Consider the following 16,471-nt stretch of genomic DNA (forward strand, 5'->3'; position numbering starts at 1 on the left):
GTATTTTAAGGGAAATCTATAATATGAGAAAACAAAACCCAGCAAAGGTGGTTGGATAAAGTAAGCATTTATAAATAAACCTGGTACAGAGAATTGAATTGGTACACCGGGTACATCCAACTGAACATGTTCTGCAGGCTTCATTTTCTCATTCTTATTTCTCATCCATTTTTATCCCAGAAAACAAAATTAATTTTTTCAGGGAGCTGTCTGTGCTGCCCTATAAGAAAATGTTTGAAATTGATACATGAAGAAAATGCACAATATAATCCTTATTTGAAAAACAGTAAAAAAAGAACATTTGTTAGGAACCGATATTCTAAACTCTAGGGTGGTGACTGCATATGCAGATATTAATTGTCAGAACATTTTGCAAAGCCAAACAAATCTTGACAAATCTTGCAAATTACACATTAGACCATAATGTTTTCTGTGTCATAATAGAATTAATAAATTGACTAGTACCACAATCTATTTTGCTATTAATTGTCTACAAAGACCTAAAAAAATCACTTAAATATTCACCCAGACCACCGCAGAGGGCATAAGGGTGTTGAACAACAGGAACATACTTCCAGATCCTGAACAGGTCCATTTTGAAGACTTGGCAGATGATGATACTATCTTTATAGACATGCTAAAAAGAAGAATTACATTTGCATTTTTGTCACTTAGCGGATACTCTTATCCAGAGTGATGTACAAGATGTGAGGACATGTAATGTGATATTTACATATTCGACATCCAGGGGTGGTTTCATGGGTGGGGAAGGATGTCAATGACTATATGACAAGTCAGGTACTAAATGGTTGCCATTTTCCTTGGCCATGAAAGAACACATCAAGCAGACATGATGCCAGCAGAGCAAGCCCCCTAAAACAGCGCTGAACCAGGTCACAGTGTCCCTCACAGTTGAGGCTGATGTAAAAATGGATAATGAATAGCTATTCAGACAAAGTAGCTGTAAATGTCCTGCGATATGACATCACAGTGCTTTGATATGGTGTGTAAAAATGAGCAGCGAAAATTGATAGCATACGGACTGCATTCCAGAATATATTTGTAAAAAGAGACTTATAGGTGTGCCAGATGCTCCTCTTGTAAGCAGTTTTCTTGAATATGAAAATATATAATTATGGACCTGTGAAATATATCTTCTGTCATAGATCTTACTATACATCGTCAGGGTTTACCTACATAACATTTTCATGCATTGTCTGTAAAATGATTGAAATATGTCCAGCCATTTATGAACATACTGACAACACTAAAGAGGCAGTAAGAGACATTAAACTCTGAGGCTGGTGATAGAATGTGCAATATTTGCTAGCCCAGAGATACCAATGTATTTTAATTGCATCTATTGTGTAGCTTTTCTGCTCTTTCCAATGACCCTCTGTAAGTGCAGGCAGTCATGTGAGTCTGGAGTGTGTCTCTCTGCCCTGCAAGATTGGAAATGAGATTCTCTCAATGGGTTGAGGAGGCTTCCTGTCCCCGTAAATCACGTCGGCAAAGAGTCCATACATAATATGATTGGAGCAGTGTGGCTCTCACTTTCCATGCAGACGCGGTCAGACACAGTGTTCCTTTGTGTGTGTCTCTCTTTCTCCCTTTCTCTCTCCCTCTGTCTCTTTCACTCCTTCTGCGTGTGTTTGCTGTTGCATACATACATCTCCAATGGATGAGAAAATTGTTGCATTTTAAGTAGCGCTTTCGTCCCTTTCCTTAAACTAGCATTTCATATTTGGAACCTTCTCATTTGGGCTGAACATTGAAACACTTTACCTTGGCAGTTTGTAAGACCCATGAGAGTTGTGCAGCAAGCCTCTACAAACAACACAGCCTGAAACAATCACCATAATCAGATCCGCGCAATGGACACAGTCAATTTCCAGAGGTGGTTCTGTCATTAATACAATTATTTTTCTATAATGGGAACTTGAACCTGGATCAGAGAGTTAGATAGCATGTCTACTGTTCTCGGTTTGCCAGATGTTCTGTGTAATGTACATTGGAATAGGCCATAATATCTTTGGATCTTTGGTGAGACTGCTCATAACTTTCGGAGCATCTCCGCATCCGATAATACAGCTTCTGATGAGACTCTATGTCACTATAACAGTAGATAGCTGTTTCTTCTCCATGCTGTTTGGTATCATTGCCATTCATCTGCTGTATACAATTAAGGAGCTATTGAGGCCGCAGCTCTTTTATTTTCCTCCTGTATTGGTTCACTTGCCGTACACCCCTGCCGGTACAGCTAGCGCAAAAGGCTTTGATCTGTTATTTTTTTCCCTGGTGAGGTACCTGAATAGGGAATAATGATATTCTTCTTTATTTGTGCTGACCCTCATACTGCAGATCCTTTGCGTGTGCTCACGCTACCAGGGCTACATCTGTATTTTCAGGCCACTCTTTAATAAAACATTTAATTAAAAACATTTGAAGCTTGGCGGCTCTTTTTTTTATTTGTTTATGGTTTCTGAATACTGCAGCTCAATGCAAATCAACATGTTAATTAAAAGCTTTCATGAGAGCCTCCTATGACAACCAGACAATGAGCTAACTGGGGCAGTAGCAAACACTATCAGTAGCGCCTAAGTGATGAGAGCTAAGTGATAGAGATTTTGACAGATTTTTATACAGATAAGCTCACTCATCAATACGGGTTTAATGTGATTTCAATTATTTAGACACGAGAAAGCATATGTATTTCCTGGACAGCATTACTTTGCTGGTTAAACTTTTACATTGCAGAAACAATTATTATGGTATTCAGGACAATATCAAAGAGGACAGTAATTTTAAATTGAGCAGGCATGTGTCTTCTTCTTGTTGCAGAGAAACCAAGCATCAGACACACATTCTATACATATATTTATGTTTATTATATAATAACATGTCATATAGAGAGATATTTGCTGTCACATCCCATGAAACCACAACCTTAATCTCCCACCCACTGAACACAGTTTAACAGCACTGAGAGGGTGACTCGTGGAGCAATGTTTTCAAATACTTTTACTGTGTTTTCACTCATGGTTCATCCCATGGTGTTTTAAATATCTTAATCCGGTTGATTTTAAGAGTAATGGAAAATGTATTTCAATCTCAAACAGGATTGGCTTTGCTGTTTTTGGAAGCATAGTTATTTTTTTTCACAATAACCAGCAGAATTCCAAACAGTCTTGTATGCAAGGGTTGTTTGTTTACCCTATTTAGAGTAAATTAAATCCTGTACTTTTGCTAGATGGGCACCATTATTACAGAAAATACAAAGCTTTGATGTAGCTACAAGTCTTAAGGCAAAAAACACTGGAAGTTGTTGATCTAAATGGGAAACACTGAGAAGGAAAAATAAGAACTATTTTAGCAGCATTTTCGGCCTGTCATCTGCTATCCTGTTCTATGAGGTAATATTAATGACTTGCATGTTAGTCAAGAAGTACAGTATTATGTTTTTGTAAATCACAAAATATTTTAAAGACATCCACCATTCAGCGACCACACGTCAAATAGGCTTACCTCTAACATATTACATTTACCACTATCTTACAGTACTGTATATATGGTCTTTTAAAATGTGCATTAATACTATTATTACTCTTAACATTGATTTGACACTGGACATACTTTGCAACACATTATTTTAGTCCTTTGGGTGTTTTACCAGGCATGCTCAATCTTTTATGAATGGCTTTTTCTGCACCCATTTAAGGAGATGTGTTATGTACATGGAATAAATGATATATGACCTAAATCCACCTGCAACTATTTAAATCATAGCAGTAAATAATGAAACTTTTAAAATTCAAGCCAATGTCAGGGAAGATTATCAGTTCTATCTTAGCTTCACTGTGATTTGTTTATTCTGGAATTTTATTATGGAAACTCTTGCATTTTTTGAAAGTTCTGAAGTGACTCTTTTGTTCCAGACAGTGACATTCTGTGACAGGACAGACTAAAAAGAGCTTCATGGAAAAAAAGCCATGGTTAAAGTCACTTATTAGAGCAACAAAAACAATAATAGACTGAGCCAATTCTGCCATAAGTAACATTGAAGGGATTGAGAGAATATGCTTTCTGGTACAGTCATTATCAATGAATATTTCCTCAAATTCTGGACATGAAATCACTTTGGTGTCGTTTGTTTGCTTAGCAGGTTTATGTAACAGTATTAACAGTTTACATTTCAAATAGCATTAAAACAAATATAAGCAAACATATTTCAAAATCCTCATCACAAATAAGTGGCACAGACTTCATCCATATGCTTTCTGCTACACTTTTGTATACAGTGAGTAATACTGTTGCTGTCCCAAATAATCCCTGTAAGATGGTTATGTCAGCAACAGAGGTGTGCCTCTGGTGGATATACAGTGCATAACTGTGACAGAATTCTTTTTCTGAGGATTTTATCTTCAACTTTGCCCCTGTTTGTAAAGATGCTTAAATGGTATTTTAACTGGAGGATCAAGAAAAGTGACAGGAGTGAGCTGATATCTATATATAAGCACTTAAATGACAGAACAAGACACATAGATGCTGGGTGGCCTCACACACACGACATTCCCTAGTTTAAACACTTTGGAACAGTTTTATTGTAATTTTCAAATACACCCACAGACTTGCACTTTCAGGACCTTAGCACAGCAGAAACCAACATGAATGCTTCCCTCCAAGCCATGTTGCTACAAATGTTGCTTTCAATCTTCTCAACATTAGTCTCCCCCTCTCCTACCTTCTCCCAGGCTCAGAATGCGGGAGAGACGAAACACAGCGCTTCTCTCTTGTTGGTAAAAACGCTGGGCCAGTATTTTCCTTTGTTTTTATTTTAAAATTAGTTTTCTCTCAAGTCTGTCGAAAATCTGATTGACACTTTGTTGTTTGTGGCTGGAGTTTCCCCGTCTGAGCACGCGCGCACCCCGCTGGATCTCGGGTGCCCCGCAGCTCTAGGGGACAGGGGTCATGCTGAGGGAGTCCGTCTGGAGGTCTGGCATGGTCCTTTCCGGTCGCAGGCACACAGCCAGGCGCTGCAAATGACACGGGGGTGGGCGGGAACAGTCAATCTCACACGAACAACACTGACCAGGGGTGCACAGACGCAGTCATAAGAGTGTTAATGAACTTGAGGATCAAAATCTGAAAACAGGTGCCGCCCATGGCCTCCGTGCCAACAGTAAATACTGTAAGACATTCGTGGGTATGTTTATCGGTGATACAAATACATTTAAACACTCATTACAATGTCATTGATCCTGCTCATCAACACCTTAGCTTGACTCTTATGATACATTCTGATGACTGACCTGCTTGAGAGAGCCTGGGGTCCACACTAGCTTGTAGACCATATATATGGGAATCCACATGAAGGAGGATGCACCGATGATGTAGCCCACAATGATGCTCCACTCCGGGTACTCATAGTCAAACAGTGTTAGCGGTGGCTGGTTCAGCAGAGAGCTCACTATGATATACTGGGAAGAGACAAAGACAGGTTAGGGCATTGTGGAACAAGGGTTATGGTTTTTGGGGAAAAAACACAACTGTCAGCCAGGGAGCCCTTGATTGAAATGGGTGGGTGGGAAGAGACTGTGGACTATGCCATTGCATTACACAGAGACTGATCAAATTACCCACGACCATGTGGGTAGCCACAAAGCCTTTGTGACTCACTGTGATGTAAGGATGAATGTGTTTACCGACAGAAAGACTTTCTGCAACTGCAACTGAAGTTCAGTCATTTTTTAAACACACAAAGTCCTTCAGAGAAAGTCAAGGCGTAGAACATATAATGTGAAGAAGTTCAAATTCAAATCCGTTCATTTCACTGGAACATAAATATGAGAATGAGCATCCCTTTGGCTTTTTAAAGAAAACCTTTATGGTACAATAATGATTATTTTCCCTCGTCTCCACTTTTTAAATGGCCTAAACCATCTAGGGGGATGAGAACAGTGACACTTTATCTCAGTGAAAAGAAATAAGCAACAGGGTGACTGGAAGATTGGTAAATGTCAACGCTTTGAGGCGGGAGAGACCAAGGAGATTAGTGCAGATGTATGCAAAGTGGAGGCCGGAATATTAAGTTATGCAGGTGAATGGAATTGACATTTGCGGAGGGGATTTATGGGGTGGAGATGCGAATTGAGGGCAGACAGGGAGGGGGAGTTTTGTGTCTGTCACCAGGAGATGGGTTGAGGGGTAGGGGGGGTAGCAATATGTCATCCTCACCACACACACTCATGACTACTTCATTTTTCATAAGGCATGAAATATATCAGACTCCAGACAGATGGCAGTGGCCACATTACAGATTACATATAATGCCAGGAGTACTCACGTTTATTTGTTTTGATTGTCCAAAAGCAGGGGAGAGCAATATCAGTCCTCAAGGTCCACAGTCTTTTTTGGTCTTTGAGTTACCATTTGAACAATTGATTTATATAAGGAACACAGAGTGAGCTGATTTCCTATCAAAGTAATGACTTTTGGTAAACAGTTAAGCGCTCAACTAAAATGAGCAGAGACAGCCCCATCAAGGAGTTCCCTATCTTTGGTGTAGAGCAAAATGCGTGTTTTGTCCACCATCTTTAACGAAAGTTTGACGTATGCCTCTCTGGTTTGTCATCAGAGAAAGACCGTGACACTCATGCTAGGATTAAGGTCAGTGAGTCATTGTACTAGATGGTGGAAAATACCTTTTAGGTGCTCCCTCATGAGAAGCCCACTCGATGACTCATTGCTGTTGGTGTAATCAAAGCAAAACGCACGAACCTGATCCTTTCTGATCACCCCCCACATCAATTAACCTGGCCTAAACAAGATCCGTTGATCCGCAGATAATCAGTGTGGGATTGCATGCAGGATTTGCCCTTGGAGCAACTTCTTAGAATCCCACAATGAGTGACCTATGGGAAGCACCACCTGATAAAATCCTCCATCATGCTACTTGTGACAATGATGCCTAAGGTCCAGCTGATGCCTGACCTGATGTATGTGTAAAATGTTTTTTCATTACATGTAAACAAGTAAACAAGTAAACAAGTAAAATCTGAGGACATCCTACTTTCCTCTGACTTACAGCTAGAAATGCAGGACTGATGGCCACCCAGCACACTTTCCAGAACATTCCAGGTGTGTAGCCCAGCATGGACTTAATGTCATTGGTGAATCTCTGGATACCTAAGACAGAAACAAAGAAAAAATACTGGATAAGGAGGTGACTGAAATAATGACAAGCCTGGGGCATTTGCTCCATCACTATCTCTATCTCAGAGCTGCATAGTGTGATCTCTATTTATCATCTGAATGAACAGCTTCAGTTTTGAAAAATACAATAAAGTGATTAAAGTTGTTTACATTTATGTTTATATCTTAAAATGTACTTTTGCTAATGCCACCACCTTTTGTACTAGGATATGTATCAAAATATGTGTGAGGGAGAGTACATTGTGATTGTGGGCAACACAGGGAAAAGATTACCGTAGAACCACGAAACAGCGATGGCTTCCAGGAAGCCAACTGCAATGATGGAACAGCTTACACCAAATTCCTCCAAGAGTTTAACCACGTAGGCTCCACCCTGCAAAAGGCATGAACCTGTTACTCTGGTTTATCAACAAATATGTGAACTGTCAGACACATTCCTTTTGTTTACAGCTGATGAGATGGCATGACATGAAATGAAACTGAAATTTAGACTTTGTTTGAGATTACAATGGATCCTGTGTTTACATTAGGACTTGCAACAAGTTGACAGACACATTAAATCTAGTCTGAGAGACAAGGTTTGCAGCACATTCAAATGCAATGTATTCAAACCGTGATGGAACCCCTGTGATGTAATCAAATAGTTAGCTACAACTCACATTGGTAAGGGTGCTGAGGGAGCCCAAAAAGCACACAGAGACCAGACCCAGTACAAAAAGCTCCCGTCTCTGGGACAGGTACTCTGGGTACTCATCCATTACAGCAGTGATGATGGCCTCCAGCCCTCCAAACTGCAAACACAGAGGTGTTGGTGAATTTATTTGCTTTGGCAGAAACATAGAATGATTGCAAGCAAAAGGCTAACATGATATTAATGTCAATTAAAGAAAGGTGAGAAATAAGCTCATTGCCAAAGCTGTCAGAGACAGGTGTCTTTGCTCCAGGTCTTATTCCCATACCGTGCTGTCGAGGCCAAGTGTGATCATCATCACAAAAAAGATGATGGCAAAAAAAGTGGAGCCCACCATGTTGGCAATGGCCTCAGGGTAGGTGATAAAGAGCAGACTGGGTCCTGGGAGCAACAACAGATATGGCTGATTTCACACAATATGTTCACATAGATGACATGCATATATCCCACACTGTCTGTTCTAACATCATGGCATTCAACTGCTGCCACTGCTTAATCAATATCTGCTGATAAGTGACAGCTCTATGGAATAACCTCAGACTAGCCTTTCAGTATTTCTGCATTGTCCATAGATATGCAAGCAAAGATAATCAGAAAGCACAAACTCTTATATTCCCTAAAAGATGTTACACATCATTCTCATATATGACTGCAAACCTTGAATCAGGAATATTCCATCTCAGTCAAGTAATCATCCATGTTTGATCACAGATCAGATCACCTCTTTGAGAAATGGGAATAACAATTCATAAAGGTGTTTCATCTTTGAGAGTCAAGGCATAATGGCAGAATTTGGGGATTGGTGGACATTTAAAAGAACCTAACAAAGATCAAAAGCATGCACCTTTGTCTTTGGCTACATCCTCCACCTCCACATTCCTCTTCTCTGCCATGTAGCCCAGCACGGTGAAGATGACAAACCCTGACACGAAACTGGTCAGACAGTTCACCAGACTGGTCACGATGGCATCACTGTCACACAGATAGAGACACACACACAGAGGGTATAATGTGCACATTAAGAATATAGGTTCTGTAAATTGCTACCCTTAGAGCACTGAACACTTGCAATAATGAAAATCTCTTTGACTCTTCTTTTCTGCCCGTTATCATTGATTGAATACCATATGTTGACCCTGCAGGCACTTCTGATGAGATTCTGGGAGTGCATCTAATCTCGGGTTAGAATGTCATGGTGATGATTGAGGATTGAGAGGAGAGGAGATTGAGATTGCTGTTCCAAGGTATTCTGTTCAATAAGTATGACTGGACAGAGACAACCTTCACCCAAGTACTTATTGGAAGGGTCTAATTCATTTGTTTCTTCCTTAGTCTTCACAGTGTGATAAGCTTCCTCACATGTCCCGGCCCTGCACCAATTACATTAACCACACACACATAATCTTACAGGGGCTTACAATTCAATTTATCCCACTGAAGACCCCGCCAACCATTTGTCTCCAACTAGTCTGGCTGCATCTTTCATGTTTAATTGCATTTTCCAAAGAGTTTTGGAGCATTTAGCTCATCCGTTTTACATGCCAAATCCTGTTGTTTGGTTTGGTGTTTCCGCCTTATCTGAACGCTGTCCACATCACAGACACGGAACTCACTGTAGATGTAACAGATAGCCTGAGAAACTGACTCATGTAGAAGTTGACTTGACATTACAGTTACGCATGAGCAGGGTTGGAGAGGGCTTTACCCCAGATCAGTGATCTCACCGGTAACAGTTGTTGGTGAAGGGGTTGTAGCTGGCAAGGGCAAGGAGCACACCAAACCCCGGGCCCAGGGAAAAGAAGATCTGAGCAGCAGCATCCACCCACACCTGAGAGGACATTATAGACAACAGGTTTCTAAGGTCACTACAACAGTCTCCTCTAATGATATGTTATAGATTGCTGCTGCACCATTGTGGCTCAGGACCTCTGGCAGATACTACAGATATAAACAACTGACATGTTTAAGACAGAGAGGCGGTGGTCTGGCAACCCATAATTACACAGAATTAAATCTCTACTGTATCTAGACAGACAAAACTTTCTGTTAAATTTTATTTCCGTCAGAGCACCAACTGGGTGCTCATCTTATGATTTTCAGAACAGTGAGATTTGTTTTTTACTTGAAAAAGACCTAAAATACTTTTGGTTTTGCTATGAACCACTTCAGAAGATGCAGCAGTGTTGGCAGTTGTTATGGTGAATGAAGCTATGAGGGGCTCTTTCTTCGGAAATGAAATCTGAGGGCTCTCACACCATCATGTTTAGGCTGAGATCTGAAGAGGCACATGTTGATTATTCCACAACGGAGTAGAAAGGAGAGAGGGAGCTTTTGTTAATGGAAAATTCTAACCAAATTAAGCATCTCATTAGCTGATGGGGTTTATTTATGCATCTCATCTGTACGTTCTCTTAAATGGCAGTGGGCTGTTGCTCAACTGTCGCTGTGCCGGCTTTTCTGTCGAGACAGGAAGCAACCGTAGAGAATAAATAAACACTAAAATCATTTGTTCCACACATTTGGCAAATTCCCCATTAACCATTACAAGAAGGACAAAATAATACCAGTTGGTTTTAGCCACACAAAATCCCTAATCTGTCCCTAATTCCTAATCTAATTGCACGTGTGTGCATGGTGCTTGTGTGTCCTGTGAAGTGTACAATAAAACATGCAATGAGCAAGAGTAGATTTCATGCTGACTTCAGGATTAAGTCTGTTGGTGGGTAGAGACATATGAGTATGAGTATGGAAGTAATGGGTAAATAGGGATGGATCTTAGGCTGAACCAAGATGTGGATGTAATGGTCATGTGTGGGTTGGAAGGGTGATTAAGGACAGATTTCATGCAGGTGCTAGATGTGGGTCTGCTGCACGAGGTGTGGGAGTAAATGGGGTGTATGGACGAATATCCTGCAGTTTTGACTCACGCTGGTCTCCAGAAGCTTCTCCCACTTGGGTTTCAGATAGAAGGAGACGCCCCTCCAAGCTCCTGGGAGGGTGGCACCTCGGATAAGCAGGATAAAGAGAACCACATAGGGCAGGGTGGCTGTCACCCACACCACCTGATAGCATGGAAGAAGAGGTATTACTAGACTCGCAATTGCAATCAGGAGGAAGGACAAACCCATTCAAGTATTCTCACCCTGCCTCCCAGCATGCTTAAAAGGTACTTTCTGTATTCATTATCGTACCAATTTGCATCTCCTTCCGTGATCCTCACTTCCTTTCTTCTAGCCACTGCGCTACCCATGCATCCGTGGGTTCTACATCAAGATGTTATTCTGTCACACTACACCCTTACATCCAACCACATCCACAGCATGACCCAACCCCAAACCAGTTACTTTGTTCATGTTTTTATATCATTATGCCACTGAATTCTTTTTATTTACAGGAAAGGATTACAATCTGACATTAGCCGCAGAAGTTCCATTCACACCACTAACCCATTTCTGCCTTAAATATGTGTGCTGTCTATTTATAGGACATTAGCTATCTGCTTATGGATTATTTGCCATATTTCATGCCATCTTTGTCATTATTAACAACAGCATATAATATACCCACTAAAAATGTAAAATGCCACGTTATAATTTATCACTAGTTACAACAATGTGCATGTGCAGTGATCCTCAAAGTGCCTTCAGTGCATCTGCTAATCCAATTTATGATCTGTCTATACAGTATATTGGTGCAGGTCAGTGTTTTGAAGAGAAAAAGGAATTTATTCTTAATTTATTAATATAATTCAGTGGCATGTCTTGTGTGCTGACTGTGCACATGGATGACAGATGGGTTCTTACACAGTCAGACGAAAGGAAAGTGTGTTAATGTGGGTAAGAAGACTGAGCATGCAAGGGTGATGTATCATGCTGGCAACAGTACTATTGAATTGAATTGTTTCAGGTAAAGCATTTGTAAAAGGCTTTCAAGATATCTGTAAGAGGTACAAATGTAATCACTCTGACCGGGTAATTCAATACAACTGCAAGGTTGTCTGTCTTCAGTAGAAAAAAACAGCAAAGACTCGACAAAACAACACAACATAATTTTTTCTGTTACTAACACAGTATTTTTTCTTTTATTTAAGTATGAATTAAAAGCTCTCCATGGTTGGATTAAATTGCCTCTAATATGACAATGGTGAGAGCATCAAAGTAAATGCAAACATTGTATACCCTCTTCCACCCAATTCAGTTGATTGCATAAAAGAACATTATCGCCGTGCTCAACAGGCATCACTCTCGGATAAAGACCCGTTCACCTAACAATGAAAGTTTTGGACATGAGCCATACCTTTCCTGATGTCTTGACCCCCTTCCACAGGCTAAAATAGACAATTGTGAAGATCAGGAAGAGGCAGAGCATAAGCTGCCAACGAATACCACCAACATTACGCAGCCCTGAGGACTTATGAATCTCCAGAACATTCCTCCTGTGGCAGAGAAAGGATAGATGCATTTCAGTTCATACACCAACACACACCCACCTTGCTCCAATAGGAGGTCTGTGCTCAATTAAATGAAGACAGAATGATGAAATATTTTTAAAGAGCAATGAATTCAATCTCAAATTTCACGGAATACTAGCCTCTGTTTACAATGCCCATAGTTTGTGTAGCATAACAATTTTCATTCTGAAACACTTTCTAATGCAACTTCTTTACCATAAGCAAGGAAATCCATTGTATGTGAGATTCATAAAGGTGGAAGCATTCACGAAATAGATACATGCAGTGGAACCTTGTAAGAGTTGGTGTTCATCTTATGGCTGTTTGGACAAGTGCACTTCTGAATTTTCATAAATCCCAGCTCATTGGTCCTTTGAAACATACATGACCATTTTAGGAATCTACTCTTCAGTTTGTAAAGATATGAAAACATAAACAGGAACAATGATCTGGGTCCTTCTCATGTCACCCCATCAGCCACTTACATGCACTTACGTGTAAAACTCTTCAGCTGGAGACTTGGAGAAGTTGGTCCAAGTGACATTGTTCTTGCCAAAGTAATTGGTGCAGTTGGCTGTGTTCCAGGGGTTGTCGCAGTTGGTCCAGGGCAGAGTGCTAGTGAAGGAAGAGTAGAAGTAGAAAAGGGCCCAGGCGATGATGGTGTTGTAGTAGAAGGACACATACAGTGCGATGATGCAGATGGCAAACCCTATCCCTGTGGCACACAAAGCAGAAACAGACACAGCAACTCAGAGCCACTACTTGGAGGTCATCATTCGTACCTTATGGACGCACCTGAGTACATTATCCACAGCAAAGTGAGTCTGGCGGATGGACACCGAGATGAGCTCAGGTTGCCGCAGTGCGAATACCTTTGAAAATTGGACAGATGTGTTTCCAGATGGAGATGGCTCCTGTTCTGTGGAACTGTCCCAGTGCCAGTTCCATGTAGAAGAGCGGTACGCCTCCAAAGATGGCCATAAGGACGTAAGGAATGAGAAACGCCCCTGTACAGATGGCAGACAGAAAGCTGGCTTATTAGGACAGGTATACCAACTTCAGTGAACACTCCTGCCTTGGCTTCATGGTGTGGATCTTCCAGAGGAGAATGGTAGATAGGAACAGGTGCGATTGCAAATGACACATACTTCTACAATGTTATTGCTTTACCCTTTTCTCACCAAGCTCTGATGGAAATTGAATTTGCTGGCAATACTTGCATGTGTGCTTTTCATGAGTCATGTGATAAATGAAGAGCATAGAGCTGGAAACTATTACTTACACTGTTTGGAAACGCATGAGAAAAGGCTTTCAGTATTTGGCAAATTATCTACTACTTGACAGTAAGTGTTCGCATGGGAGCCTCTGGATATCACATGTTCCTGGAGAATGTTTACACTTTTAAATGATGTCAGAGAAAAACCAAAGACATATACATACACACATGTGGAGAATGTGGAATATTGGCCATATTTTTATAAACACCTCACAGTGTACATATATCATTTTCCTAATGTAAAAACTGTAACTTGCCTGGCACTCAAACTGTATGGAAATGTGAATATTCTCTTACAGTGAGTAACTGAATTGGATTCGTAGCCATTTTTCTAATTTCACAGTTGAATTATGTATTTTTTTTTAGCCATTTATCATTTGTGTATACTTGAGTAAATGTATGTATTGGTTTTGGCTGTGCTTGCATCTGACTGCTTATTCAGTTACATGTGAAAGCTCACATAATATGAAGAAGCATTCTACCTGCGGATAAATAAATGATTTACCTACTTGACAAATAGGTTTATGACAAGCACAACAGCCTTCTTTAAGAAATGTATATGATGTATTAACCTTTTAATGGATTTGTGCAAATAAATCTCTATGGGTCGGGCTGCTTTTATTTATTTATTTTGAAATCTGTGAAATCAAGTGCCCATTTTTTACTAACTTTATGAGGATATGAATCGTATTTTATTTCAGTTTCCTTTCCTGAGCCATTGCATGAACTATATAGCCGTTGACAAGGTTTGGCTGCGCTTACAGCCTGCTCAAAACGGCAAAGGACAATAAACAGCTGCAAGCAGCTTACGGGTGATGTCAGTTCAAAACTTTCTGTACAACGGGGAAAACGTAACGAAAATAACTTGGAAATGCCATGCCTCATCTGTTATACCTACGTAAGTACTGTTCTCATCCGGGTAGAATAATCTGTTTTGCTTTCCATTTTGACATTAGATAACACACAGTATTTTTGATTGATACGTTTTAGGGTATCTGTTACCTGTCTGGGATAGAATGCAAAATGTGATAACGTTCTGTACTCATAGTAGTCGAATATAGTCTTTCGCAAAAAAAACTTGAGTTGTACAAAAACTGACGATGTAGGGGCTATGTGGGGTTTTCAGATCATTATATCAATGCATACACAAACTAAACTAATTTCGCCTTCGAATTACATCCTGGAGAGAAAACTCAATTTTGCACGCATAAGTACCAATTTGCACCAAGTTGAATATTTTCAGTTTGTGAAACCCCTTCGTGCATACATTTTCTGGCAATCTTTTTCAAGACATGTATAGTCATAAAACACATAAACTACAGATATACAATTACAGAACAGAAAAATTGTTTTCTTTATCTAAAATCAGTATCTGCAGTAAAACTACACATTTACAAAACATGCTCCTCAGATTGAAAGTTATTATTGAGTAGCTGCTATTATTATTATTATTATTATTATTATTATTGCTGATTAAATTTAAAAGATTAAATGAGTAGGATAACAAAGATTTTTAAAGGACAGCATTTTTAAGGACAGCTGTTATTCGAAATCAGTGATAATCTCGTATTAAACCAATGCATCTTTCTGTATCCATCAGATGCTTAATATCTGTGTCATTCTGGATTCATTTCAATCTGTTTGGTAAATGTTAAATGCCCTGTGGGAGTATGATTCATTCGAAACGGTGTAATGCGTTTTCATTTTATAGGACACAAGTAATTTCATTCTTAAAATGTGTTTAGCCTTTTCCCCTCTTATTCTTTCCTTGACCTTGTCTTTGTATCTATATTTCATCCCACAACTAGTTCACGGTTGATGTTGGACCTGCTTTTACTGTGTTCAGATTTGATTTAAGCAGTAGGTTAGGCTACTACTAATATTAGACTCTCTGTTAACGTTTTCATGGATTTTGCAGAGTAACACACCGATCAAGACACATCAAATCAATGGTTACCCAAAAAATTTTCATTGGTTATCGTTTTTAATCTTTTTTTGCGTGTCAGACCCAATTCATTACCATGGACAGCTCTGTTTGTGCTAAGATGAAAGATGATATTTAGCAAGTATTCAAATGGAAACACCTGCTTGAGTGCATGACATTTTGAGGATACTACAGTAAAGACTACCTGACAAATCTCCATTACCAGTTTGTGCTGTCGGAATTACATGATAGTGTTAAAGTATGAAGTACAACAAAAATGCACACAAACAAAAATAGTCATTTTCAGGTACAACTCGAGGAGTGTTTCAGTGGGCTCGTGTGTGCAAGGACGAATACTTACCACCTCCGTTTTGGTAACAAATGTATGGAAATCTCCAGACGTTTCCAAGATCCACGGCAAAGCCAATGACAGATAACAAAAAATCCATTTTTTTGCTCCATTTGTCCCTGGAGTCCGTCTGAGTGATGACAGTTACCGGGTTGGTGTTGTAACCGCTGTTAGAGGGGCCCTGGGCGGTGAGGCTTCCTGTGGGAGCCGAAGAGTCTTGGTGGGACATGGTTGGTTCACTGTTAAAAAGTGAGTCCCCCCGTTGGTAGAAGTGAGTTTGAAGAAATTGACGGGGGTGGTGGTTTGGAGGTGGAAAGGATTTTCTTATTACGGGCGATGACAGGTTGAGTAGGAGGGGAAACAGCATGGACTACTTCTTAACGAGCCTGTCAGAGCATAGTAGATCAACAGTCTCACTCTAAATGCATCAACATCAATGGGCTGAGAACCGAGCAACGTGACGAGCGAACGTTCACTGAAGCCGTGGTTCTCCGCTTGTGGGCCAAATGAATTCACGAATGGTCAGGAAGAAACGTCTCCGTTTGCCAGTTTGTTTCTTTATGTTCAGA

The 16,471-nt window shown here is 40.1% G+C and overlaps 1 protein-coding gene across 1 annotated transcript; it reads right to left on the reverse strand.

Annotated features, from left to right (window-relative positions):
• Positions 1-4,898: 4,898 nt before the first annotated feature.
• Positions 4,899-16,131, reverse strand: slc6a4b (solute carrier family 6 member 4b). The gene is made up of 13 exons (XM_036527077.1): positions 15,915-16,131; positions 13,226-13,360; positions 12,849-13,068; positions 12,200-12,338; positions 10,831-10,965; positions 9,628-9,731; positions 8,748-8,875; positions 8,172-8,284; positions 7,872-8,003; positions 7,486-7,585; positions 7,085-7,185; positions 5,310-5,477; positions 4,899-5,033 (listed from the first exon to the last, which is right to left on the reverse strand). Exons 1-13 carry the CDS (start codon positions 16,129-16,131, stop codon positions 4,953-4,955), a joined length of 1,773 nt encoding a protein of 590 aa, XP_036382970.1. The 3' UTR covers positions 4,899-4,952.
• Between the last annotated feature and the right edge of the window lie 340 nt (positions 16,132-16,471).

The sequence above is a fragment of the Megalops cyprinoides genome, chromosome 4 (assembly GCF_013368585.1).
Source record: "Megalops cyprinoides isolate fMegCyp1 chromosome 4, fMegCyp1.pri, whole genome shotgun sequence".
Lineage (NCBI taxonomy): Eukaryota > Metazoa > Chordata > Actinopteri > Elopiformes > Megalopidae > Megalops > Megalops cyprinoides.

What these genes read in the sequence shown, in the direction of transcription:
- slc6a4b (XM_036527077.1), bottom strand. Translation starts at nt 16,131, where the DNA reads ATGTCCCACCAAGACTCTTCGGCTCCCACAGGAAGCCTCACCGCCCAG. An exon ending in TTCACCAACAACTGTTACCG is followed by an intron (nt 8,876 to 9,627) that starts GTGAGATCACTG and finishes TCTGTGTGACAG; the next exon opens with TGATGCCATCGTGACCAGTC. An exon ending in CCCCAGGCTCTCTCAAGCAG is followed by an intron (nt 5,034 to 5,309) that starts GTCAGTCATCAG and finishes TGTCATTTGCAG; the next exon opens with CGCCTGGCTGTGTGCCTGCG.